Here is a 26,300-nt window from a genome sequence, read left to right as displayed (position 1 = left end):
CATCTTTATGCCCGGGTCTCAAGCTAAGAGGCTGCTACATGTTGGGTATAGCTCAGTGTCATCCACCCCGTGACCTCTGGTCCTGTGGGTCGGGCATTGCCCAGGAGGCCTGTGTCCTGCTCCTGGCTCTCACGTACCTTGCCAGGTAACGTTGCATCACTCATCCCCCCAGCCTGGGTCTCTCTTCCCCCTGCCCTCCATTCTGCAAGCAGCGAGTGCTCTCAGCTGGCTGGAGAGGCTGATGCAGATCACACCCATTTCACTTGCCCTCTCCTCTCCCGTCCCTGCAGTGAACGGAGTTCCTTGGCCTCAAGAGGCGACCCGGCGCAACAGCCACACCTTCAGCTGCAGAATGCTGATCCGGCCCCCCGACGAGCCAGGCGCCGAGAACCAGGAGGCCCGCCAGCGCTACGAGGTGATGCAGTGCTTCACAGTGTCCCAGCCCAAATCCATCAAAGAGGAAGGAGAAGGTAGGGCAGGTGCTGTGGCTCGTGGAGGGAGGGGCCGGGGCTAGTGTGGGAGGAGGGGGCTACCTGTCCTCTGCAAGCAAGAGCAAGGAGCTTGAGTGCAGCTCCCTGTGGCACTGGGGACTGCGCAGGTACAGCACCGGGCCCGCGACAGCCAGGCAGGCTCTTTCCGCCAGAGGAGCTGTCAGGCCTGTTGCCGCCCCAGGTCTCTCCTCCCTGTGTTTTTCATTCTGATTCACCTCCCATGGATCCTTTGAGCCCATCTCAGCCATGGTGCTGAGTGGCAGAGTGGGTAATTCACCTGTCCAGCAAGGGCCAGATTAACCTTTCCTGGGAGTGTGCTTTGCAGCCACAGGAGCACCCGCATAGAGAGCAGGGCTGTGTGAAGCAGGGCGCTATGGAGGGGAGCCTGCCAGCTCTCTGACCTGGGGAGATGGGCTCCACACAATGCCCAGCTGCTAGACAGGACCTGTGGGCCTTGTCTGGCTCAGGGCTTCCTAGCCAGCCAGGCCTTTCTCACCCTTTGGAGGCAGAGAGGGGCCAGTTTGCTCTCTCATGCAGCCAGAGGGCACAAAGGGCAACCAGAGGTGGAAGCCCAGGAAAGGAAAGCATCTTCTGGTTACCTGGAAAGGTCCCTCCCAGCGAGGTCCGCCTTGCAGTGCTCCTCCTCTGAGCTGGGGAGAGCTGCTCTTGGAGGGACTGAACTAGACTGTGCTAGCCAGTCACCCTGGTCCTCAATGCCCCACTTGGCCTCTTCTGTCACTACCACTTCCCTCCCTGGTGCTGCTGGGGGTATTTAGTCACCTGCTGCAGTGCTTCATTGACAGGGGCTCTAGCGCCTGGTCTGTGCTCTATAGACAGACGTCTCCAGGCCCCCCTCATAGGCACAAGGGTCAGCCTGTGCAGCTCAGTCTCAGGATCAGGCCCCTCGTGAGCTCCCCCACCCCAGTTCTCTAACCACTGGAACAAAGGCGCCTTCCCACACAAGCCCTGCCCTCATTTCCATGGCCCAGCCATTATTTTCCAGTGCATTAGCTGAATTAATCCACTGCGGCTTACACAGGGGATCACGACTGGAAGGAATAAATTACAGTATTTTATGACCAGAGACTTTGCCTGGAGCCGACAGTTGTTGGCGTTGGGCGCTGACTTTTATTGCACGGCACTGCCAGAGCTGAAAGGCCGTACAATTAATTCCCCCCAGTGCTGGAAGCCTCCCTTTTCCAGCAAACTTCGGAGAGAGCTTCGCAGCTGCGAAGGGCTTGATGATTGCCCAATGTAAACACTCGCAGGGCGGGACGTGGCAGGCGAGCACGGCAGGGCTGCGTTCATTGAAAACACTGCTCAGCGAGTGGCAGCTCTAACCTCAGGATCTCCTGTCCCTCTCCCCTCTCTCTCATCCACCCTGGCAGATTTCCAGTCGTGTCTGATATGCATCGCGCGGAGATTACCTCGACCTGCAGCTGTCACCAGTACAGAGTCGTTTGTGACCAAGCAAGATACTACAGGTACCGTTCGGAGGGAGGCCAGGGCTTGTTGCATGCTGGGCAGCGTCCTAGCCGGGGAGCCGCCTTTGCAGTCTGAATGCGCCTGGGCTCAGCATCAGTTCAGCTGGACTCTGGTATGTTGGAGTCTGGCTGGACATAGCATGCTTGCAGGACTCCAGCCAGCCAGGCAGATAGTGCCATAGGATGCTTAATTTAAGCAGGCTATAGAGAGAGCTGGCGTGAAGCTGTCCAGCTGTGTTTGGGCCCTGCTTTTTTAACAGCAGTAGGTATTACCACATTTCCATGGTTCTGGAGGGGGTAGAGAGATTCTGAAAAGACTGAGGAGCAGGTTGAGAAATGCCTGCTTTCTGGTGGGTGTCCTTAGCAGAGGAGAACACAACGGGAGCCTGAGACATCAGCTGGAGGGTCCTAGCTTCTGAGCCTACCTTTACTCTTGGATACGTCCTGTTTTCAGCCACCAGCCACGTGCACCCCCGTGTTATAGTCATCGTGAGCCGTGACCTGCTAGGATTGGCATCACCGTGGCTCAAGCTGCATTTGTCCAGATAGCAGCAATGCCTGCTGGCAAGAGGGCTCATGCTGCCGGGTATGCTGGAGCATATCCCCAGGGGCCGCACAGTTGTGTCCTGCTTGCTTTGTTGTGCAGCTCAGCTGCTGCAATGCAATGGGCCTGCTCCTTGGGTGCAGAGCATGCTCCACCCCAGTGAGCTTCAAAGGGATCAAGGCTGCTTACTGCTTTCAGGGAGAGCTGGCAGGCTTGGGTCTGCTGGCTGGTTCCTCCTCTCTGCTGTCTGGGCTTATGGGAAACTAGGGAACCTCAGCTCAGCAGGGATCTAGCCTTGGGCCCAGGGGCTGACAGGCTTTCACGTGAGGGGAACAAACCCAGAGGACACTAGGGGCTAAATGCCAAGGCTGTTGGGCTGGATGCAGACTCTAGTCTGCTCCCTGCAGCTCTCCACCCCCTTCATTCCCTGGCTCCTGTGTCCCCTTGTTATTCGCAGACCCCAAGGGTGCATGATGAGGAGGTGCCTCACTGCTCTTCTTTTGCCCAGAGCCCTCTAGGCAGGTGCTTCACTTTCCTGATCAGTCCAAGGGCATCTCTGGAAGTCTCCTTCCTTGCTGGGCTGTCAGGGAGTTGAGCGCACATGGATGCTGCAGTGCTGAGGCAGAGGCCTTGCTGATAAGGGCAACACACAGTTGTCTCTGCCAGTGATCCTCGGAGGCCTGATTTGCACCTAGATGTACATGCGTGTAACTCCTGCAAAGCCAGAGCAGCTCGGCTCTGTTAAATGCATCAAGGATCATGCCTGCTGCTTGCTTTGCAATTCTCCCTCACAGCGAAGCGCGTTAGCTCGGGGTACCTGGGCCTGTGTTCCCACCTGTGCCGTGGACGTGGCTTGTGCATGGCCCATCCATGTGCCAACAGTGTGCCTTCTCTCTTTCCACCCAGGTAAAATCATCTCCATTGACACCAGCTCCCTGCGAGCGGCAGGCAGGACTGGCTGGGAGGACCTGGTGCGGAAGTGCATCTACGCATTCTTCCAGCCTCAGGGCAGAGAGCCGTCATATGCCAAGCAGCTATTCCAAGAAGGTAAGGGGGCCTCTCCCTCGCTCTGCCTGGCAGGCCGAGCCAGCGTGGCCGCAGACAGAAGCCACCACGTGACCCCCTGGCAGCAGAAGCACGTTCTGGAAGAAGCGAGTGCTGCAATCAGTTGCAAAGTGCCAAAGGAAGCAGCATCACTGGCTCAGTAGCACTGGCAAGGCCCCTCTGGTATGAGAGGCTGGCCAGGGATCTCACGCCTTTTGCTCAGCTCCTGCTCCCAGCCCAGCCCCACAGCAGATACTTGGCCAAGGGGTAGCGCTGGCCTGAAGCTCACAAGTCTCAGGCCAGTTTTGTTCCCTCCTTCAGGAAGCAGAGCAGTGAGGTGAATTTGCACAGGCAGCTAACGAGGTGCTTTTGCTTCCAGATCCCATGTACACACCACCCCCCAAGGAGCCGGCTTCCTCTGCCCCCTTTTTCCCAGATAGGCCTTTTTTGTCTCTCTGGGCTCCCTGTAGGCACTTGGCTGAGAGCTTTAGGATGTCCCGTCTCCCTACCATGCCGCTCATGGTGGAAGCTCCGTGTGCTGTTGGGGGACACGTGCACAAAGAAAGTCCTGATGGCCCAGTGTAGCACAGGGGCAACTGACGTCTGAGCAAGTGCAGTGCCGGCCACTGGGCAGTGGGTAGTGCCTGTACCAGCTCCCAGCCACTGCTTGGCTTTGCAGGGCTGGGCTGTGCGTGCCCTGTTGGGGACCGAACGATTCCTGTGGCTGCGTGCTCGAGGACGGCACTGAGTGGACTCAAGTCAAAGCTGATAGATAAGGCGGGCAGGCCCCTTCTGTCCCAGTGCCCAGGGCCACCGGTGTGCCCCCAGCTTGCACACTGACAGAGCATCAGAAGCAAACTTGCCCCTTCAGACACCTGCTGTGGTGTGTGGGGTCAGAACGGTGGGAGATGGCAATGGGAGCAATACCTGGACCATTGCCGCCTGCCTGGGGACTGCCCCTGGCTTGCCCTGTTTGCACACAAATAGCTGGATTCTCAGGGGTTAGTTGCTATACCCAGGGCTTGGGGGCAGTGCCCTGCCTCCCTACACTGCAGGTGCCTGCCCCTTGGGCCCCTCCTACCTCCATCCCCATCTCCCCTCCACACCCAGAGGAACCAGGGGTCTGTTTTGAACAGCTAAGGAGGCTTGTCTGCTTTCTCCCCACAGTGATGACCCGTGGCACGGCCTTCAGCCCATCCTACAGGTTTACACTGAGCGACGGGACGGTGCTGAGCGCCCACACCAAGTGTAAGCTCTGCTACCCCCAGAGTCCTGAGATGCAGCCCTTCATCATGGGCATCCACATCATCGACAGGTGAGGCCCAGAGCTTAGGGCAGGGTCTGGTTGGGCAGGCCAGAGGAGTAACGCTGGGGAAGGGAAGGGCATAGGAAACCAGGCCCGGAGTCCACTGTGGAAGAGCAGCCTGAGCATACAGGGCAGTGAGCTACTGGAGGTCTCCCAGAGTTAATCTGCAAGCCTGGAGCCATAGCAGGTGGGAAAGAGTGCGATCCCAGCACTGGTTCTGCACCAGCAGACAGGGGTGACCCCTCTTGGCCAGCTGTGCTAACATCTTCCAGCTGTGCACTGCAAAGCCACCGTGCTGCCCGGGCCTCGGGCCACATGGCGAAAACCAGCACAGCGCTTCCCCCTGACTCCTGTCTCCTCGCAGTCGTTTCAAACGCCCGGCACCATGGATTCCCTCGGCTCTTTACAGGCATACTCGGGACCTTTCCCGGCCAGGGAGAAGGGGGCTGAAGAACAGGGGCTCGGGTGCTGGTCTGTTCCCTCAGCACCGGGCTTTGCCTGGCAGCAGGGAGAGCAGAGGGATAGGCCGTCCTTGCCGCACGTCGCTGGGTTGTAGCTGCTCAGTTGCCATGGTGCTGTGCATTGCATTAAGTGCCCACGAGAGCATGTGGCTAGGCCTGCTGCATGCCAGGATGCTGCTGGGAGGCGAGCACTGTGGTGGGGGTGTCTGAAGGAGTCGAGCTTGCAAGGTGGGCCTGTCCAGCCCTCCCAGCCTGGTGCCTTTGGGGACAGCAAAGTCCCAAAGAGGCTGAAGAGCTTTTGCTTGAGCTCATCCTGGCTTCTGACTCGTGTGTGTCCCATCCCTCTCTCTCTCTCTCTCGTTCCCTGCAGGGATCACGGCATGCTCTCTCCTCCAGAGAACGCGAACTCCGCCATGCCCCTTCCGCGGGTCAGCCCCTCGCTGAACCCCAGCATCAGCCCGGGGCAAGGCATGGCCCTGCCACCCACCATCCCTCCATCCAACGGCAGCATGTTGGCAACCAACGTGAACCAGCAGCCAGGCTCTGGCCTCCACAGCAGCAATTCCACCACCAGCCAGCCGAGCTTTGGGTGTTCCCCTGGGAGCCAGATAGGAGCCAACGTTGCCTTAAGCCAGGGACAAGCGGGTCCCCAGAACAGTAACCACACTTTGAACCTCAACAGCTCACCTATGGGCAGCCCTGGCATGACACCGCCGCAGTTCATGTCTCCCAGGCATCGGGTTAGCCCAGGACTGGTCCCGCGGCCCAGAGCACCCAACAACCCTTTCTCTCCCACCATGCCCACCATGCACTCCCCCGTGGGCATGACCGGCAGTGGCTGCAGCAGCGCTGGAGGTGCAGGTGGCAGCGGCAGCCGGCCCTACCCCAGCGCTCCAATGAACTCTATGCAGGTGCTTGGCGACAGCCCCAGCACCCCCATGGGCTACTCCACGCCACCGCCTGTCCTGCGGCAGATGAGCAACCAGAACTCACCCGGGCGCCTTGCCATGCAGCCCATGAAAACGGAGTCGAAGGACAGCAAGGAGATCGCCTCTATCCTGAGTGAGATGATCCAATCCGACAGCGGCTCCGGGGACAGCAAGCCTCTGGACTCGGCCATGCTTCACGCCAGTGACAGGCTCTCGGAGGGCGATGCCAAGGGCGCCCAGGCCACCAGCCACAAGCTGGTCCAGCTCTTGGCCAGCACAGCTGAGCAGCAGCTGCGGCATGCCGATGCTGACACTAGCTGCAAAGATCCCTTGTCCTGTACAGGGGCCATGGGGACCCCGGCATCCGGGAACCCTCCAAGCACCACATGTCCCTCCTCCCACAGCTCGCTGACGGAACGGCACAAGATCTTGCATCGGCTTCTGCAGGAAGGCAGCCCCTCCGACATCACCGCCTTGTCCATGGAGCACGACAAGAAGGAGAATGTGCCCAGCACCCCCACCGCCCCCACCACACACAGTCAGATCCCGGGCACACCTGAGATCAAACTGGAGCCAGAGGCCTTGAAGAAAAAGGACATCAAGGATCATCAGCTCCTGCGCTACCTGCTGGACAAGGACGAGAAGGAGCTGGCTGCTGCCCCGGCCCTGAGCCTGGACGATGTGAAGGTGAAAGTGGAGAAGACGGAGCAGATGGACCCATGCAATACGACGCCAGCTCCGCTGACCAAACCTACAGCCGTGGAGGAAGTGAAGCTGGAAAATCAAGGCCAGGTGAGTCTGCACGTGAGACTCCATGCTGGTAAAATGCTCGCCCTGTACCCCTCAGTTTATACCCCCTGTTTATACTGTCAGCAGGGTCCTGGCTGTGGGCTGGTCGTGCCTTCTAGACGGCTGCCCCAGTCTCCTGGCTCGCTCCCTCAACAGGGCTGGAGCAGCTGTTACGCCTTGGTGGAAGCCAGGAGATGCTCGGTGAGTTCTGCTTTAGCCACAACCCCTTCCCCCCAAAAAACCCCTGTGGCCAGTTAGGAATTTCTTGGTGGTCAGGATGCTGCTTTGGTAACTCAGACTGGGGCTGATCATTGAACCAGGTTTCAAAGGGGATTGGGTGAATCCAGGCAGGATTGGTTCATCATCCTCTATTAAATACGACTGCTAGGGCCACAAGCTCCAAATCAGGATTTCCCAGGTCTTTGCATGCTGGGAGCTGCAGGGAGAGAGGGACCATGGGACAATCAGTCTGCACAGACCCTGCAGAGACGCTCTTCCCCTTTTGTATCCACTCTGTGCCCCTGTGAGAAACGGGAGCTGGGCTGGAGAGACCTGTGGGCTGACGCCATGCAGCAGGTCTGATGTCCGAGATCAGTGGTGCTCAAACTCCAGCCCGTGGAGCTACATCGTCCGCAGGGCTCCTCACAGGTACGGAAATCTGGCAGCAGGGAAGCAGTGGCACTTAGCACCGTCACCTGTCCCCCACCGCCAAATTTCCAAGCCCTGTGGGCCAGATGGATGTAGCCCTGCACATGGGGGCAAGGCCTTTGGGGTGGGGCTAGTGCACAGGGCCAGGGCCAAGGCCTGATCCAGCTCATGGGACTGGGGCCGCGGGCTGGAAAAGCTTTGTGTACTTGATCAGGTCCACAGACCACACTGGGCTTGCAGACCAACCCCCCACCTCTCCTCCAGCCCACAGGGCAACATCAGGAAAGAATTCAGATGCTCCTGCTCTGAGTTAAGTTGCAAGAGCATCTCTGTTATCTAGTAACAGTGCACTACTTTTGACATGCAGGCGTGCACACATGCAGTATAGTCAGTCTGCTTCAGTACCACAGTCCAGTGCTTGGATTTGTTTTTGTTCTTCACGAGCGCCGATAGTGAATCAGAGAGGAAGTTGCAAAAAAACAGGGAATCTGACTATTGTTTTACCCCATTTGGTAGATGATAATGATAACGTGTGCATTTAGATAGTCAGTTAGACACTTCTTGTTGGCCCTGCACCCTCAGTGAGGACCTGCCACGGCAGGAAATTGCCCAATGGAAGGCCATTAAAATGTAGAACAAGGTACGCTGATACTTTGAACGCTGGTGCTGGGACCGAGGGGCGGAAAGGTGTTTTATAAACCCGAAAAAGCCATTAACCCAACTCCAGGCATAGTCAGGGGTCGCGTCCAGGGGAATTTTCAATCTGTTGCCCACTTGTTGGCTGAGATTAGCAATTACAAGGGGCCTTTAGTTATCCAGAAACTCTGATTAAATTGAATAATCCGGTGACAGATCCCGACGATAGAGATTTGGGCGTATAAATATTCATTACATGCGGCTGTGAATAGAAGAGATTTCTTATTTCTGAAAACCAGGGGAGATGGTAACACGGATAAGGCTGCTTAATCCTTTTTAAGCAAATAGAACAGAGAGTCTGACATTCAGAGCAAGGCTGATAGCCTGCTTACTGACTGTGTCAAATAGGGCAGCTGAGTTGGGGAGATATTATATGAATAACAGAGTGCTCTGAAAGCCTCAAATGACAAATACACAATAAGCCTCTTAATAAGGCTAAGGGCTCCATTCTTTTGGGAGCCGCAGTTCGTTCTCCTGTAGGCAAGTGGAAACCGAACTCTTTTATATCTCCCCATAAAACACTCCTCTCCTGCCAGGATGGCCCCGTTGCATGCATGCATTAGCTGGTTCTCTCCCCATTCGAGTTCTACCAGCCATTGAAATGACCCCCAAAGGGGGGAAAGCCCAAATTAAGGTGGGGGCTGGGAGACTGACAGACATTGTACTGGAGTCCTGCTCAAAGGGCTTGTTTGGACTGGTTTGGACAGGGCTGATCCTGCCATGTGACCTCTGGAGATGCCTTCCAGCCCATCTTTTCTACTATTCTGTGAAAGGCATAGAGTGCCCACAGGGCATCATGTGAGCAAGGCATTCTGGGATGTCCAACTACATAGACCGGGGAGGAAGGTCTATAACACACGCACACACAACAGAGAGGGATGACCTGCTTGCAGGGAGAGCGCTGGGTACCATGGGACCCCATTGGCCTCTGCTCTGGATAATGCAGCTGACAAAGGATCCTCAAAACTCATGTGTTTGCCGAGGGCTAACCATGCACTTAGCACCGGACAGAGCAGAGAGGAGACTGTCCTGGGGTCCAGGCCTTGTCATCTGAATGCATCCTTAGGACTTTCCATCATCTTTGCAATCAACCTCACAGTCCCAGCCCAGTGGATGACTTCTCTTCTCTTCTCTTCTCTTCTCTTCTCTTCTCTTCTCTTCAAGACAGCTCTGGAGCATCACGGTGACTCTTTCCAAAGAGTTAATAACAAAGAGCTGGAGAGAGCTTTTTGTCTAAGTCCACAAACACTTACTCCTACAAGGAAGCAACCGCGTAACTGTGCAGCATCCAAGGGGAGAGTTCAATATCTGAATTCCTCTTGTTGCCCATATTGCTTTGGGGGTTTTCTGGATTTTGCGTCCAGCCACCAATTTGATTTGTTGCATTTGTGGTTAGCTGGAGATCCGGCCAGTGAACCAGGAGGGAGGCCTTTGACTGAGGGGCCAGCTAAGGACAGTGCATTGGCCTCAGAGCCTTTACTCTTATTTTGCATGCATCCTTTAGGGAGCTGCATAGCTGAAACACTGAGCCACATACCAAGCTTGCAGAGCTCCTTGCTGCTTGATACCAGCGCAGGAACCGCAGCAAGGTTCAACCATGGGTAATAGAAATAAAACTGTAAGTGCTTAAAATAGTAATGGAACATGTGAAATGTCCTGCTTCAAAACTGAGCCAGGTAAAAGGCAGCTTTCATTGGCTGCAGATTTGTCCCCAGAGTGCCCCAGAAACAGGTTTTGGCACCTTCTATAACTGGCACGGGCACTGGCCACCCCTAGAAGTATGGCATTGCCAGGCCCACCCATCCAGATCCCATGAGCTATAGTGATCGTGAGATCAACTTAACAGCACTTGCTTTCCTTTGTCTTCTGGGGTCTGAGCCTGCCTGACCGGGAGACTCGTGTTTAAAGCAGTGAAAGCAAAGGTTCCTGTGAAGTCTGTATGAAAAATTCAAAGAGCATGAGATTGGGCAGGAAACTGGAACAGCCTGAGCTCAAAGAGCCAGTGATCTGATCCTGCTTTCTAGTACTGCAGTGCCTACATTTCTCTGGGCCATCCCGCACCCTTTGCACTGCGTGGCATTGCATGATAATTTCACAGCACGGAGCTGCAGTGAACCACCCGCCCAGGGTCAGACCCAGCGCTTGCTGATGCCACTTTGCTTAGCACAGGACTCTGCCCGCGTCCTGGATGGTGGCAGTGGGAAGCACCAAGGTTGCTTATAACTGCAGCATAGAGGAGAAGGCCTCTTCCAGGTTAGCCTGGCCATTTTGAGTTTCTGGGGCACGCGGAGACCACTAAATAAAGACTGTCTCATGTGTCGGGGGTAGGCTTCTCCCTTAGCTTAGGATCATAAGGCTTTTCCTGCTTTGGTTTCAGGCCAGAGGGAGCTTGCATAGTTAAGCATGCAAAGAGGGCTTGTAATAAACTGTGTTGGACATTGAACCGTAGCAGCAAGGCTGGAATGTCATTGGGATGCAGAGCGCAGCCCCGGCAGGGGAAGCATTTGGGGAGCACCACACTCCAGCGTTCCCCAGCCTGCTGGGAAATCTGCAGCACATTAGTTTTTATATTTGCAGCAGAGAGGCGAGTCCCCCGGATGTGAAGATGCGCTTTTAGCTTCCCGGGTGGATGCGATGCAAAGTAGAGCCTGCAGGCTTGATGGCGCCTGTTCTGCCAGAGAAGTAATAGCCTCTTAGGCCCAGTTCTGGAGGAGAGAGGGCTGTATCATTTAAATGACACCACAGGCTTCTATTAATTAAATTAATCTCATCAGTGGTAAGTTAAAGCAATCTCTTCTGTGCTTCGGGCCACCAGACACATGGGACGAATGCGCATCGTGCAGCTTGCCAACCTGGTGTTTTTAGCGGGGTTCGGTGTTGTTTTTGAGCCCACTTCCCTGTGAAGACTTCTGGCCCCAGCACTGACCTTAGGGGCATGGTTGGATGGTGGAGGCTGTAACTCAGGAGCGCTGGCACTGATCCCTGGCTCTGCAAGAAGGAAAGTCCTTAACATTTGTAGAGGAAACGTCTACCTCTTTTCTCACACGCAACGGTTGTATCCGTCCACCTTCACCAAGCACCAACAAGCTCTTACACGCTGGCTTCTGCCTTGCGCGTGCCTCTGGGGTCAGGAGGGCCCAGACAAGACCAGCGCAAATGCATAGAAACACAAACAGCATAGAAATCACTTCTGATGCCAAAGTGCAGCAACTTCTGTGGTGGGATTTGGCAACTTGCTTGACCAAGCAGCTCAGGGCAGGGAACGAAGAACGCTGCATCAAGTTGAAACTTCAGGGGAAATTTAGGTCAGCAAAGATGACAACCAGCTTAATATAACAGCTGGGAATAGGGTCCTTGCTACTGCAACGACGCCATGGACTTGTCAAGCGTTTACCAATTAGGAACTCATCAAGTGATTTGCCCTGACGATTTCGTACCCTCAGAAGTGGGCGCAAAGCTGCACTCTCCCCTCCCATGTTAGCAGATGGTGAGTGGAGTAATGAAGTGCAGGAATATGGTATCTTCAAAGGTACGGCCTGTCCCAGTGATGCATCTGAGCAGGCCTTCCAGGCTCCTGCGAGGCCTGCTACATTGCCGGGAGCAGAAGCATTGCTTTTGTGGCTGGCATTAGCCTTTCTAGGTGACAGACTGGCAGCGCTAGGCCCTGCACAGCTCAATCACCCCCCTGCCCTGCAGAACAGCAGTTCCCTACGTGTATCAAAGCACATGAAGTGTGAGGAAGAGCTTAGGAGAAGGGAAGCAGTTGTGTGCAGGCTTCATCTGGGAGCCCGGTCCACGTCGCTGCATGCAGAGAAGCGCAGGCATAGGAGCTGTGTATCACTGGGCAGGGCACTGCAGTACAACAGCAAGGGCAAGAAGAGGCAGGGAATCGAAGCCCAGGGCTTGTGGGCTTCATCCTTTTCACTTTGTTGGCTTGACAGCTAAGCCTTCCCCACTAACCCTCTCTGTGGAAAGACTAACTCTCCTGGCTTAGCAGGCCGTAACTGATATACCCGGTCACGCTGGACAGGGGCTTTGCTGGGCGATTAGCCTGTTGTTCCCCGCTGATGGGATTAGGCGGGCTGGCATTTGGGTGGCAGTAATTGTGGTGTTGTTTAGACACCATAGGGACGGAGGGAAGCTGTCACTGCGCAGTGTTAACTGTTCGCTCCAGGCAGCTGTGCGCGTGGCACCAAAACGCGGCTCCAAATGACCTTCGGCCATGCACCTGCCTCTAGGGTCGGGAGGGCCTAGACGAGACCAGCCCAAAGCATTGAGTCTTTCGTGGACTTTCCAGCCCCGGTAAGAGTGTGGGAGCCAGGTCAGCCTGACAGCGCTTTTCAACCCACGAAAGCACTCGACAAGAGTGAGCCAAGGCTAAGGCTGAGACCTCCAGGCAGTTGGCTTCATTTTGAAGCCCCATTCCCTGCTCCCTCTTGCGTCAGTCCTGTGACTCCATCCCGGCTCCCAGGCAGACCGCTTGACAAGGCAGCTGTATTCGTTATTTTTTCCAAGGGCTTTGTGTGACTCTGTGTAAAGGCTTCTCCTTCAGGGCTTCCCCTCTTCTAGGTAACAAGACAGTCTGCGTGGCCTCCTAATGAGTTACCTGAGTGGTACCCTGCTTGCGTGAGTGGTGAAGTTAGCTATCGTCACTTCAGCTTATCGGGATGTTACCTGCGAATGCCTGCAGTATCCCGGGACAGAATTTGCCTGCAAATTTATTGTTAGAAAGATTTTCTCTCTTAAACCTGAATATTTTTCTTTGCTAATCAAAAGGCAGGTGTCTCTCAGCTGCACCGCTCCATACATCATTAGAGCCAGAGTGTACCGCTGTGGTCCTGTAAACCCAGGTCACAGAGTGCCACCCAGTGACTCCTGTATCTTGCCCCATATCTTATGACGGGGGGCGAGTGTGTCTTGTAGACAGGTCTTCTGCCTTGTATAGAGCGCTCCCCTACCACCATCGGGGTGCTGTATAGTTGTGTGCCGTACATGACCTGTCTGCCCTTTTTTTGCAAGGTGCATCGCACCCAAAGGAAAATTGCTGTGACAACCAGCTGCATTTCTCTGTGGAATTGTGTGGTCCTTTTGCAGAGTGTCCACTGAAGTGCGCACCTTGCATTTGATCCTCCGTCTAAGCGGGAACCGGCATGTTTGTAAGGGCGTTCCTTTCCTGTGGACTCTGGGCTTAGAATCTGATGGAGAGAAAAGGTGGTGGAAAGCCAATGGGCAGATATTTTGCTGTAACTCATGGCATTGATAATTACCACCTAGCTCAACCATACAATCCTAGAGCAGTGAGGCTGGAAGGGACCTCCAGAAATCATCTAGTCCAACCCCCTGCCTGAGGCAGGATCATCCTTATCCAAACTATCCCATACAAACCATAATATAAACTCTACATAGGACTTATTCTACGTAGTTACACCTTTCATTTTCGGAGCACTGTGTGAACTTCATCCTTACAGCCATGCTGCGAGGAAAGCAAGCGCTTGCCCTGCTGCAGAGGTAGAGTATATTAGCAATGCCTGCCTAGTTGCCTGCCTGCCTACCTATTGAGATGCTGCCATGACCGTAGAGAGCAAATGATCAGTCCAAGCCGATCAGGAAATGTGATCTCTGCTCAGACAGAGACTGCGCATCTCGGAGGAGAGCAGCTGTTCAGAAGCTGCATGGCAGAGTCTTGCAGGAGACCCAGGTGATGGGGAGTATACCCCCACCATGGCTATACTGCCATGTCCGTGAAACAATTGAGGTGCTGGTAGCAGCAATCTACCCATCTTTTTGCCTGAGTTGGCTCAGTAGAGTCCCTTCTCCTCATGAGATCGTCACGTCCTAATCGTTTTATGCAGTGCATTACCACCTGAAAGCACCTTTCTGGGCTTGTCCCTTTGTTGGGAGACTTGATAAACGGGTGACGTTTTGTCAGTAAAAGAGAGGGGAGAATAATCTAAACAGACAGCGCTGTCTTTTGCCATTTTCTGTGCTGTACTTGAATAAATATGGAGAGAAGTCTCTAGGTTGGATCCTCGGAGAGCGATAACCTCGAACTCATGTTGATGAGGTGCGGTGGCACTTTATCAATGCCAGTCGCTCCACTTCCAGGACCTGTCTGCACCAGGCGAGCATGATACGGCCGCGCTTTGTGTCCTTGGAGAGTGCCAAGGTTTTCCCCTCCCGGGGAGGGTGAGGAACACAAAACTTGCCCCAGGAAGCAAAAGCATCAACCTTCCTCTGCCACAGCCGGGGGCTGGACATGGGGCTAGCAGGGCTCCGGGTGGTGTTGCCTGAGCGGGCGGTTGGCGGCAGACTTCTGCTCTGCTTTCAGGCCGCTTGCTAGACAGCCTCTGCCTTTGGTCCACTGATGTGATGTGGCTGTCCCCAGCAGAGAGACCTGCTCATCCCTTCAGAGGCCATTCTGCATTTCCAGATAACTAACACAGCTCACGTAGGATGCAGAAGGCGCTTGTCACGGGGGTTGTGGAGACTCAACCTCGGTAACCTCTCCTTACCTCCGTAATGAAAGAGGAAGGGAGCTGTTCCTGCCTCTCCTTTCCCAGATCCTCCCCACTGGCCATCCCTTGCATTCCTGCTTCTTGCTGGAGGCCTTCCCTGGCTTTGGTTTCCTAAGAGGCTAATTTATCTTGTCCCCTTTTGCTAATTGCGGAGTCTTTTCTTCTAAGCAATCAGCCGGCCCCTTGCAAGGCCCTTGTCAGAGTTTGCCTTGGCCACAGCTAGCCTGCAGGCCCCTAAGAAGCATGAATCCCTTGCTACGAAGCAGGGCAAGGCTGAGGCCAGCCCCGAGCTGCCCCATGGTGAGACGCCAAGGGAAGCTTCCCACCCCCGGGCCTGCCCTTCAGTCGCGCAGCTGATTTCTCCACGGCCATGCGGATGCCTGGTCTCTTTTGTGAAAGGCACAGCTGCCTGCATACCCCAGGCCGCTGGTAAATCTCGTTATATTCATCGTAGACGTGAGGACTGTCAGCTCCAACCTCATAGCCCAGCTAATGACCCGGCTCCCCATCACGGTGTTCTTCCTTCCCTGCATCCCTTGGTCAAATGCAAATGTATTTGAGCTCAGTAATTCTGCCTCGGTCAACGTGTACATTGCTTAACACACACGCGGTTTGTTATGCCGTTTTGAGAACCACATTCAGATGTGTCCTTTGACTGCGAGACTTTAAAATTTGGCTTCCCTTGAGCGGTTATTTTTAGCCACAGCCCCATTTATCTTGTCCCCTTTTGTCCCAACCTGCTGCTTCACAGGATTGTCATTATCTCTACTGGTGTGAATCGCTTCCCCAGTAACTTCCCCATTTATTGGACTCCCCAGGCCAGACATCTCCTCTTCCACTCTTTGCCATGATGAAGATTGTAAAGGCTAAATTATATTTTACTAGCTCATCAAGTACGGCCCTAGGCAAAGGCTCACGTAGAGTTTTGGAGAGTTGTTCCATAAAGCCGCTTCTCAGGAGAGGTGATTTTTTAACTCAGCTTAAGCACCTGTATATTAACAGAGCAAACCAGAGCCTGTTTAATAGCTGTAGGTTTGCTACAGCCCCTTCAAGCCATTAATAATATTTGTGACTATCATAGTGGTGTCGTGAAACCTCAGCTGAGAACAAGGCCTCGTTGTGCTGAGCCCTGTATGAACACAACAGCACGGGACCATCCCAGCTCCAAAGGGCTTACAGTCTAAATAGGCAAGAGAAATTAAGAGCGGGGGCAGGGTGGTATAATCACTCCTGTTTTACAGCTGGGACTTGAGGGGTAGGGAGGTTAGATGAGACGGTGTCACGCAGGAGGCTTGTGCCGGGTTGGACCTGAACCCATCTCTCCTGACCATAAAACGACCCTCCTCTACTGTGCAGGTGTTTGTCCCCTGCGAGGTGGCTGTGGGTCCCCCGTGTCTGTAAAACGGCAGCATTTCATGGTGAAGATGTCGCTGTTGCCTCTGTCCTTCAGTGCTCTGGGTTTGCGCTAGCCTGTGGGGTTGCAGTCTCCCCTTTCCCTCCAGTTTCACGCAGGGAACGCCACTAAACACCAGTGGACGGACACTGCCCCGAGCCTGGAGGCAGGAGGGAGGGAAATCAATCCCTGCTGCCAGGCTGGCGCTCCTATGTTCTCAGTGATACAAACCCAGCAAAGGCCTTTCCATCAGTACTGAGGGAGGGGATAGAAAACTGCACTGCAACAGGCTTGAGGCGCAGGGGATGCCGTGAGCCCCACGCAGTTTTAGCAAGCAAGTTAATTATAGGGCTGGGGAGAAGCCGGGTTTGGAATTGCTCGTGTAGTTAAGATAATGGAAAGCTCTCGTTCCCCTCGCTGGTGGCCAGAGGGTCTGCGACTCACCCCTGATCTTGTTTCCTCCCTCAGTTTGCCGCCGACCTCGACCAGCTCGACCAGCTGTTGCCATCGCTGGAGAAGGCAGCGCAAATGCCGGGCCTGTGCGGGCCAGACAGAACCGAAAGTGGCGTGGCAATCAAACCCGAGATGATGGCAGCTCCGCTCCAGGCCAGCAGCATGGCAAGGACCCCCGCGGGTCTCAATCGTACGTGTATGGCGGGGCAGATCCCTGCGCTCTCACACCCCCACCCCCAGCACTGGGGAGGCTTTTTGCAGTTGCATGGGTTTTCCATTAACGCTGCATGGCTCTCCCTTGTAGAGAACTGTGACTGAGACCCCTCCCGCCCCTGCCTGCATTTCGACCCACTGTGACGTGAGTGAGTAAGAGGGCAGGGGGGTGTCCCTGCACAGGTTCAGAGCTGGGGACTACACAAGCAGACAGGCTCAGGAACGAGGGGGTCACTGCACATGGGCTTGGACAGTCACCGTCGCTCACAGGGCCTCCTGGTTCATCCCCAGGGAGACACCACAATACATAGCCTGGTCAGGAGAGGTGAGGCAGTGCAAAACAGCCTCAGCGCTTGCGCCCGGAAGAGCTTGTGGGCAAAAGCAGAATCAACTGGTGGAGCTTTAGTGAGGGCAGCACGGCTTCCCCTCAGGAGCCCGAGGGGTTGCTCTGTCAGGTGGGTCTCGGGCCACATCCGCACTGCAAGGGCAGCCGAAATCCACTGTGCCAATGGCAGGGTTCAGTACGGTAACGAGTGTGGTAACATGCCGCCTCCTCCCCCTGCAGTGTCCAGGTACGAGTTTGCTTGTATAACCATGTCGGCACCAGGGACTTCGGCCAGCACAGCCCTGCTGGTTGGGGATCACGCCCCGGCACCCTGAGAGACGGGACAATGCTGGCACAAGTCTGCTGCGTTGCTGTCGTTTCGGTTGAAACTGTCCTCGCCCAACCCCTCCATTCCCTGCCGGCCCCAGTGCAAAGAGGAGCACCAGATTTCAGCCGTACGAGGCCCTCCCTGTCCCCCCGCTCTGTTTCAGGCTGGACAAACTACAATTGGTTTTTATTGCGTTTCTGCATCACCGTGAGCCAAAAGGATGGGGGCGGGGGGATAAGTCACATTGTCACTGGAAATTGCGCTGAGTCCTTAAAGCTGAGGTGCAGATTTTGCTATCGAACAGGGCTGTCTGAAGGAGTCCAAAGGCTGCGGGAGAGGAATTTTCTGAAAGGAAAATCTAATGGTTGGCAGAATAATGCCAGATATAAACCAATTAGCTGCTGTTTAACATTCTACCTAGGGAGGGATAATCCACGCATTACTTATTCAGCAAATAGAGATAATGAAGCTGCTGGCTGGCTCTGCAGTCTCAGGCAGAAGCCAGGGAGAGAGACCCACCAAATGGCACTGCCTGGCTGGGGTAAACCAAGAGCCTGGGTTATGTTCTGGCCATAAATCCAGTGTCTTCAGCAGAGTAAAACCCTACAGTGCAAGGAAGAGCGGCTCAGCGCTGTGAGGAGGAGGAAAACCTGGCTTCGTGACCGAGGAGTGGACGTGGCTTTTGAGACGACGCTGGTGCCCTCCTGGAGTAGTGTACAGCTGAGCTGCGCACACCCAGCAGCTCGTGCCCTGCTAAGAAGAGCACTGTGGTCTGTGAGCAGCAGGTTGGCTCCGTCACTGGGGCTGGCCATTAGTGAGGGACAAGGCTCGATGCCTCGGGGAGAGGCAAGGACCTGCATCCAGAGCTCCAGGCAAGGTGGGAGACAGCACCCCAGGCATTGAACCTGGCGAGAGCCGTGGATGACAGCAAGCCTGTCGGAGCCCCGTGCTGCACAGCTCCACAATAGAGGATAGCTGGGTGTGTGAAAAGGAGCCGTCAGCTCTGTAATTGTAACCATTGACCCATTGTCCCATCCCCTCCCTGCTGAATTCGCAGCTAAAGATCAGACGGCAGCTTATCACTCAAACCTATTATTTGCTCTCCCATTCGAAGGCCAAAACAGACAGTACCTTTGGGGACCTGCGTATTAGGGGCATCTATAATGCAGTGACACGATGAGTGCGATTGTAATGGGACTTACTGTCTGTGGGGCGCAAGGGAACCTTATACCAGAGAGGAGTTAAACTGAGATTGGCAGGGGCAGGGAGTAGGTTTATAGTACAATCTGCAGTGGGAGCAAGCCCAGTTACGCTCCTGAAACTCCAGCTGTGACTCTACTGTACAAGGAGGAACATTAGCCAGCAAGAATAGCTAGCTCAGAGCCGAATGCCTGGGAAGAAGCCAGTTTGTTCAAGTTGGTGCAGTTGGGTTAAACTGGATGGGTAACCCATGACAGGAGAGAGATGCCAGATGGTTAGACTGGCAGAGAGTAACATGCAGCTGCCTGGTCTTTGCATTGGCCCCACGTGCAGAGGTGACATTCAACCTAAGGGCTTGGCAAACAAAATGCAAGGATTTGGTGGTTCAGAGGGTTCAATAAAGGCCTCTTCAGTTGCCCTGAAGAAGCACAACCCCTGAGCAAGGGGGAGACACTCAAGGAGGGGCTGGAAGTACCTGCAGCAGCACCTGGCTCTTCGCCATCAAGTGGGATATGTCTCACACCTGGATTCTGCACATGACCAACACAATTTCTTCGTCCTGGTTTCTTTCCAAACGGCTTAACATTCTCCCCGTCTTGATGCTCAGTATCAGGAGGCTGGATGTTCATTCCAGGCTGGCAGGCACCATAAAAATAAAGGCATGTGGGGCTTCTTTGCACTCCTGCTCCATTAAACCCCCGCTGAGAAGGGGCAGAGACCTCTGGCGGATGGTAGGTGAAAGTCATCCCCCTGCTGCAGGCCATCAGCACTGGAGTCTCCTGGCCCTGTGCAAATCTCTGCACCTCCGCTTTAATGACCAGCTGTAGTGATGGGATGTTTGGAGAGTGAAGCACGTGGGGCAATTCCCAGGGGTTCAGAACATGCCTGGTTCTTGCTCTCTAACAGGTAGGCACAAAGCTCCAGGCAGGTCCAGCTGCCTTCTGCATACCCTGCATTTACTGTTTGCTTGGGCTTCAAGCAGGTCATGGCTACGTAACGTTATAGTTGTCCCAGCATAACTGCCCGTGCGTATGCTCGTACTTCACGGTCACCTCCTGATGAAGGCGTGTTGAATTACCTCTCATTTACCATGGAGTAAGAGTGTGCGCACAGGCCGTTTATCCTGAGGCACTGGCCCCTTCCTCTCCACTCCTCTAATGATGGCAGCCTGCACGATCTGCGTTTTCACGAGGGGCAAGGCAGAGCCAGGTCACTGTCCAGTGCCGATCGGTGGCTTTTCTGCCCTGGGTGCAGCCGGTTATTGCTTGCACTCTGAGGCATGATTGCCTGGATGACCTCCGAGTGACGGAGTCGCGGCCGGCAGTCACTGCTCCCGAGTGCCATAAGCATGCCGTTCCCCTGTTAATCCCCCTCTCGCCCTCCAAAGTTATTGATGTCAGCTCCTTTCCTGGCAGGGCAATGAATCTGTCGAGCACTGGCAATGTTGCGATGAGCCCTTGGTAGCTGTCTGAGTTGTACTTATTTATTATTTAATGGCTCTCTAGCTATTAACAGCGGGCAGGGCATGCAGGCTGGTCGGTCTCCATTTGAGTTCTGCGACCCCGTGGAGCCACCTCAGCTCAGGCCAGCTCCTTTTCCTGCAACGAACAGCAACAGTCCTCATTTCGGGTTCCCGTCGGAGCAGGGCAGGGGGACAGTAACTGGACCAACCCCCTTCCAGCCCGACACAGGTACGTACTCCCACAGGAAACCACGGATCTGGGCCTGCTCTTTCCTGGCAGCTCGCAACAGCCATTTCTGGGGGGTCTACCGGTATGAAAGCATAGCAGGGAGAGCACCCAAATTGGTCCAAACCCCACAGCGCCGAGCATCCATCAATGACATGAGTGGGAGTCAGGTGGGGCCTAGACCTTGTGTTTGGATTTCATGCTGGTGGGGCAGGGCATGTATTTTAAGAAATGAACTTATTTATTCACATACCAACACTCACCTTTTGCCCGAAAACTAGTGTTCAGAAATTAGGGTCGGGGTCTTAAACGCGGAGACTGATCTGGAGCAGTTTGGTTAACGGGAAAGCTCTTTCTTTTCTTCAGTCTGCTCTCCCCTAAAGAAAGTGCGAGTCTTATTTGTGGCCGTGCAGTGTGTGAATAAATGAGCTGTTTTAAGGATGGCATGGGACAAGCTGCACAAGGCAACATGGTCCTGCCCTGCTATCTACAGACAGAGGGGCAGATGCAAGAACGAGGCCTTTCTTGCCTGCAGTGCAGTATCTGGGAACAAGCCTGCACCCCTGCATATCCGCCCCTTCTCATCGCTCTGCTTTCTCAGTGGAGCATCACAACTTGCAGGGGTTGGAATATAGGAATTCAATTCACTTCCTTAATCTGAAATAACCTGACAGCTCTGGTGCCCCCCATACCCTGACTGTTCTTCAGAGGCAGTTGGCTTTCAGGCTCTGCCTTTTCTGTTTTTTAATCTGCATTATTTCAGATAAAAATGATGTTCTTTGCCTTCCCTTGTGCCTAGAAAGATCTGGTCCAAGGTACAACCAGGACTACAGCACAGCAAATGCAAGGGGGAAGGTTCCTCTGGGCATTAGTCCAGACCAGCGGTTTACCTTTTTAGACCCCAGGCCCCCTCCATAAGTCTTGTGAATTGAGGAACATCCCACTGGAAAAGTGAATGTATTCATTACGGTGCTTCCCACCCACCACAGGGACTGGACAGGTTGGTTAGGAAGGAGGAGTGACCGGGCAGGGACAAGCCAGTACGTCCCTCCTCCCACCCTGTAGCACCCTTCAAAGGATCTCATAGCATCCCTGGTTGAGAATTGCTGGGGTAGACCATCTTTGCATACAACTTGGCATGAATAAGCTGCTTTTGAGAGCTGGTGGGGCTACCTGAAATTTGGTGTCAGCAGCTGGCTTTGGCTATGCTCTGCCCAGAAGCTTGTGAGAATGTGGATGAAAAGCTGCAGGGGCAAGGATCTCAACACAGGTTGTACATTAGACTATAATGTGCAGGGTGCAAGGCAGGACTAATGACACAGTGGTAGAGATCTCAGTATTCCCACTTGCCGGGCTGCGCTCTGGCTGGGCAGGACCCGTTTGTTTTGTCCTCCAAAAAGGAAGGGAAGTGCTGTAATGGCAGGCCAACAGCAGGGAAGGAGATCACAGGCAGTCTCCAGTCCAGGGTTGCTCATCTCAGCCTGAGAAAGCAGGAGTTGCCAGACTGGATCAGGCCATATGGTCCAGTGTCCTGTCTCCAACACCAAAGGCAAGTGAGATCTGTGGATTTGGACCTAGACTCGGAAATGTTCGTTACTAAATGTATTGATCCCCAGGGAGTCCGGTACAGAACCTTAAATTCCACCCACGGTTTATCTGACCATGCTGCTTTCCACTGCCCGGCCAGAAAATAGTAAAGATTTGGAAATGTAGAAAAGTAGGGCTGGAAGGGTCCTCAGGAGTCCGTCTGGTCCAGCCCCAAGGCAGGACTGGCCCTATCTAAACCATCCCAGCCAAGCGTTTTTCCAGCTCTTGAAAACGTCCAAGGATGGAGACTCCACAGCCTCCCGAGCATCTGTTATGGTGCTGAAACGCCTGCAGAGCAAGGAAGTTCTTCTTAATCTCCAACCTAAATTTGCCTTGCTGCAGTTAAAGGAGGAGTGTTACTCCTTGTCCTCTGAGGCACCTCTGAGCCTGTCTCTGCGAGGGTCGTTGTCTGCTTTTGAAGTCAGTAGGTGCCTAAGACCAGCTTCACACAAAATCCAGGGACCAGCTTGTCAGGTAGTGTTTTGCACTAGCTTTCCTTGTCTGGAGCGCTGTGTAGGGACTCGCCTTGGCTTGCAAGTGAAATGAGGTTGGCACTTCCAGTCCTCAAAGGCAGCTGGAGAGGAGGTGGTTGCAGCCTAGTGCTGCATTAGTGAAGGAGGCCAGGGCCAAAGTGCAGTGGGGTAGCTGGGGGGCAGATGACGTGCCGTGTTGCAGATTTCTAATGGCCACGAGCAGCGAAAGGCCTCCTCGCCGACGGACTTGACCGCAAGGACCTCAGTACAAAGCACTAGCGCGATCCCCCTTGTAAAACCATAGCTTTTGGGATGGCTCGGGTCGGGTTGACCTGATACCAAAGGAGGATTTGGTTGATCTCAAGGAGGAAGAAGGCACCTGGATTTCTAAGCCATCGTCTCACTGATGGGTGTGTACGGGGAAGAGCCGGGGACCACACCCTGGCTTGGAGAAGCTGCCAAGCTTCAGCACAAGTGAAGAGCGGGGTCGGTGTCAGAGGAGCCTGCGGGGAATCTGAATTGGGCTGCAAAGCAATTGTGCATGGGGTTTTCTCTTGCCCAGCTGGAGCGGGCCCCGCTGCTGCGCTAGCACTTCCTTTCTTCTTCTGTTGCCAGGCAACCTTAAGGCTCTTGTCTTTCTGCACAGTAATTGCAAGAAGTAAATGAACCCGCGGTGGAGTCGCCTCTCCAATGTGTGGCCGTAATTAGGATAGCCAGCCCGGCACAATCCGTGAGAGGGAGGAAGGCACGGGGACCCCTCCTCCTTTTCCTCCAAAGGGAGGTCTGGGAGGACGTGCTTGAAGGAGGTCAGCAAGATGGATCCAAGCAGCGTGCTCAGGTGGTAGGGCTAGTTTCACGGGAATTCAGTTGCCGTTTATAACAGCTCTGCGTGGCGCCGGCCCCAAATGGGGTGACTGAGGCGGGAGCCTCTGGAGCTACAAGCATGGCCAGTTGGTGCTCGAGCAAAGGATTGGGTCCATTGACAATTAGGAGGCTCACAACCCTCTTACATGCCCCAGCCACCAAAGATGAGCCAAAGCACTCGCACGGGATTAGGTTCAGTGGGGAGTTTTGAATGAGGACACAAATCTCTGTAACTGATAATGGTTTTAATACCACATCTCGTCTTACTGGAAAAAGGGAATTGGCACAGATGAGCAACATGCAGGGAAAAAAAAGACTTTCCATTTATTTTAGTAACTGCCCAACAAAGTGAGTACTTGAGCCCCTAGAAATGATAGTCGTTTGGGATAGAAACAGGTGCTCAGAAGCAAAGCCAGGATGGTCTTGCCCATCGTGGCTTTTCTTCTGCACTGGTGTTGAAAGTTAGGTTAGCCAAGAGGCCGTTCACTCTTCAGGATCAACTCCCATTTCCAATCAGACGATGCCACCAAGTCTTCAGGCGGAGTGTGGCCCGGGCTAGGGCTCAAACACCTGCTGAATTTAATTTGCTCCAATTAGCCCTTTCCCTTTTAAAATTAGTTTCTATGATATCGGAAGTCAAACAGCATCAGGAGGCATGTGCAGGGGGTTCCTTTTTGCAAGCAAAATCTCCAGTAGGAATAAGAAAGAACCTGTTAGCTGGCTAACACTGTAAAAACTTCCCTAGATCCAAGTAGAAGAGGCATTTTTTGCAGGGTCACTGTGTGTACAGAGTGGGGAAGAGACCGTGGCACCTTATCAGTGTTTATCCAAAAGATCTTGTCTGCATCTGGTAGCTGTCACTGGGCTGAAAAGAGCTGCCTCTTGATGTTTCTGCCACTAGGAATGAGAGCTCTCGAGGCCTCAGTGAGTGTCTTGCACACTCTGAGCGTGTCTGTTTTCTGAAAATGCGTGTCATGTATTTTGAAATCTGAGAGTACCAGTATCCTTGCCTTTACTGCTTATTCCATAATGGCAACACACTGTAGCTGTCCTGCAAACCCTGTCCACCTCTGTCAAAGAAACAGAGTCCATGCATTTGGGCAGCAGTAGGTAACCTGGGCTGTTGTGATTTGGGCAGGTATGTGGGGCGGTGTGGAGGGTGAGGGGAGCGAGCTGCCTTTGGTGAAAGCTTGGGTACTCTGCACATATACAGTGCATGTGCCGTGCTCATGTACTGATAGAAAGCCAACGTGAAACAAATCACTGACCCACCCTGGGTTCCTGGTCTGAGGTAGCAGGAGATGGGGCAGGACAAGGGGCTTGAGGCTTCTGTATCATCTCTCTGTCTTTGGTGCACGCTGTGTGCTCATCACCGTGGTATCTGAGTAAGATAAGCAGCCCCCCGTTTTTTAATCCTCTGGTAGTGGTCATCCTTGTCCACACAAGCAGCTTGGACTGACCTGTTGAACGCTTGTGGGAATGGAGACCCGCCAGTGTGAACCAAGGTCTGTCAGATGACTCCCAGTTGTCCCACCATTTGTCTAAACAGGTTTTTTTTTCCCCTTCCTTTTACTTTCTCCCTCTCTCTTCGCTCACCTAGACACAGAAGGTATTTCACACATGGGTGCAAAGGATGGTAAATGGGGAAAAACTTGTGCAACTTCCCCCAAGATGCTGATTGCGAGACCTCTCCTCCTCTGTAACACCTTGTCTCCCCCACCTTTGCTTTTTCCAAATCAGGAATATCCGAGCTGGAATTGGGAGTTCCAGATCACCAGTTTGGGCAGCCAGGAATGGGCGACCAACTTCCATGGACAGACAACACCATGGCCTCCATGAATCGAGGACCTTTGAACAAACCAGAAGAGTAAGTAGCTTGGGTTTGGAAAATCTGATCTCCAGTACTGTGAATGGCCAGAGCCATAAACCAGTGGTGCTGGTTTGAACCTAGCAGTCCCCAGCTAGGAACCACACACCGTGTTTTCAGGGTACTGTTATTTCCTGGTAACACCAGGGGGAACCAACCCAGGTTGGGACCCCCATTGTGCTAACTGCTGCACAGATATGTAGTGAGAAGCAGTGTCTGTTCTGAAGAGCTAACTTTCTAAGTCTGCAAAGGGGTGGAAGTGGAAGAAGAGCCACAGAACATCTTGCACTGCAGGTCCACAAAGCCAGGAGTAGAAGTCAAGTCTCCGGTCTATCTATCATGTTAGCACCTGGCCAATAGACCCAAGTATTTGGAACAGCACTTCCCTTCCTGTAAAGCCTCAAAATTGATTGTATGGTGCATGAGCTCATGTGATGGTGGCTCTTTATAGTCCATGCTCACCATACTGCGTTGGAGATAGAATCAGTCCATAACCTCATAACCTGCACAGTGGCTAGAGGTCACCCAGGGAGCAAAGTGCAGCTGTTCCTTGTAATTAGCAGAGGATTGTGGGATACAGTAAGTTGGAGGATTGTTTTTCAGTTGTTCAGGGAATCGTGGATCCAAAAGGTCATGAGCCCTTTGGTCTGTTGATCTTAAGATTGGTGTCTGGCCACACGAAGGATTCAGATAAGATCTCTCCTCCCCAGAGCAGCCTGTGCAGCTTGTGGGAGGAAACTCTTCTACATTGATCTGCAGCTTCCCCAGTATCTCACTGAAAGAGCAATATCGAGTTCAGACCAGAATCCTACCGTAGGTCTCTCCGCCAGGGAAGGTCTTGTCAAAGACATGAAGGGAGATTAATGTTTGCTGAATAAAGCCCTTAGACAATGAGCACAAAACTCCAGTAAGATAGTTTCATAGTTTCTAGGGTCGGAAGGGACCTGAGCAGATCATCTAGTCCGACCCCCTGCCATGGCAGGAAGAGCACTGGGGTCAAAT

General features: G+C 53.9%; 1 protein-coding gene across 9 annotated transcripts in view; it reads left to right on the top strand.

The window, feature by feature from the left end:
• NCOA1 (nuclear receptor coactivator 1) overlaps positions 1–26,300 on the top strand; it is a 65,586-nt gene that overhangs the window by 12,051 nt on the left and 27,235 nt on the right. For 5 of the 9 annotated variants that reach the window (XR_002098163.1, XM_019520873.1, XM_019520870.1 and 2 more), the window contains 8 exons: positions 291–470; positions 1,880–1,975; positions 3,426–3,566; positions 4,731–4,878; positions 5,701–7,051; positions 7,133–7,249; positions 16,769–16,943; positions 25,172–25,298. Coding sequence is in view for 8 of the 9 variants with exons in the window: in XM_019520873.1 (XP_019376418.1) it covers positions 291–470; positions 1,880–1,975; positions 3,426–3,566; positions 4,731–4,878; positions 5,701–7,051; positions 7,133–7,249; positions 16,769–16,943; positions 25,172–25,298 (2,335 nt within the window). In the remaining variant the exon portion in view is untranslated. The remainder of the gene's footprint in view (positions 1–290; positions 471–1,879; positions 1,976–3,425; positions 3,567–4,730; positions 4,879–5,700; positions 7,052–7,132; positions 7,250–16,768; positions 16,944–25,171; positions 25,299–26,300) is intronic. The other 4 variants (XM_019520876.1, XM_019520875.1, XM_019520877.1 and 1 more) reach the window with 2 other exon arrangements.

Source organism: Gavialis gangeticus, unplaced genomic scaffold (genome assembly GCF_001723915.1).
Source record: "Gavialis gangeticus isolate Ggan-Ray unplaced genomic scaffold, GavGan_comp1, whole genome shotgun sequence".
Lineage (NCBI taxonomy): Eukaryota > Metazoa > Chordata > Crocodylia > Gavialidae > Gavialis > Gavialis gangeticus.
The sequence above is the reverse complement of the archived record's forward strand: the minus strand, read 5'-3'. Positions and strand labels throughout refer to the sequence as shown.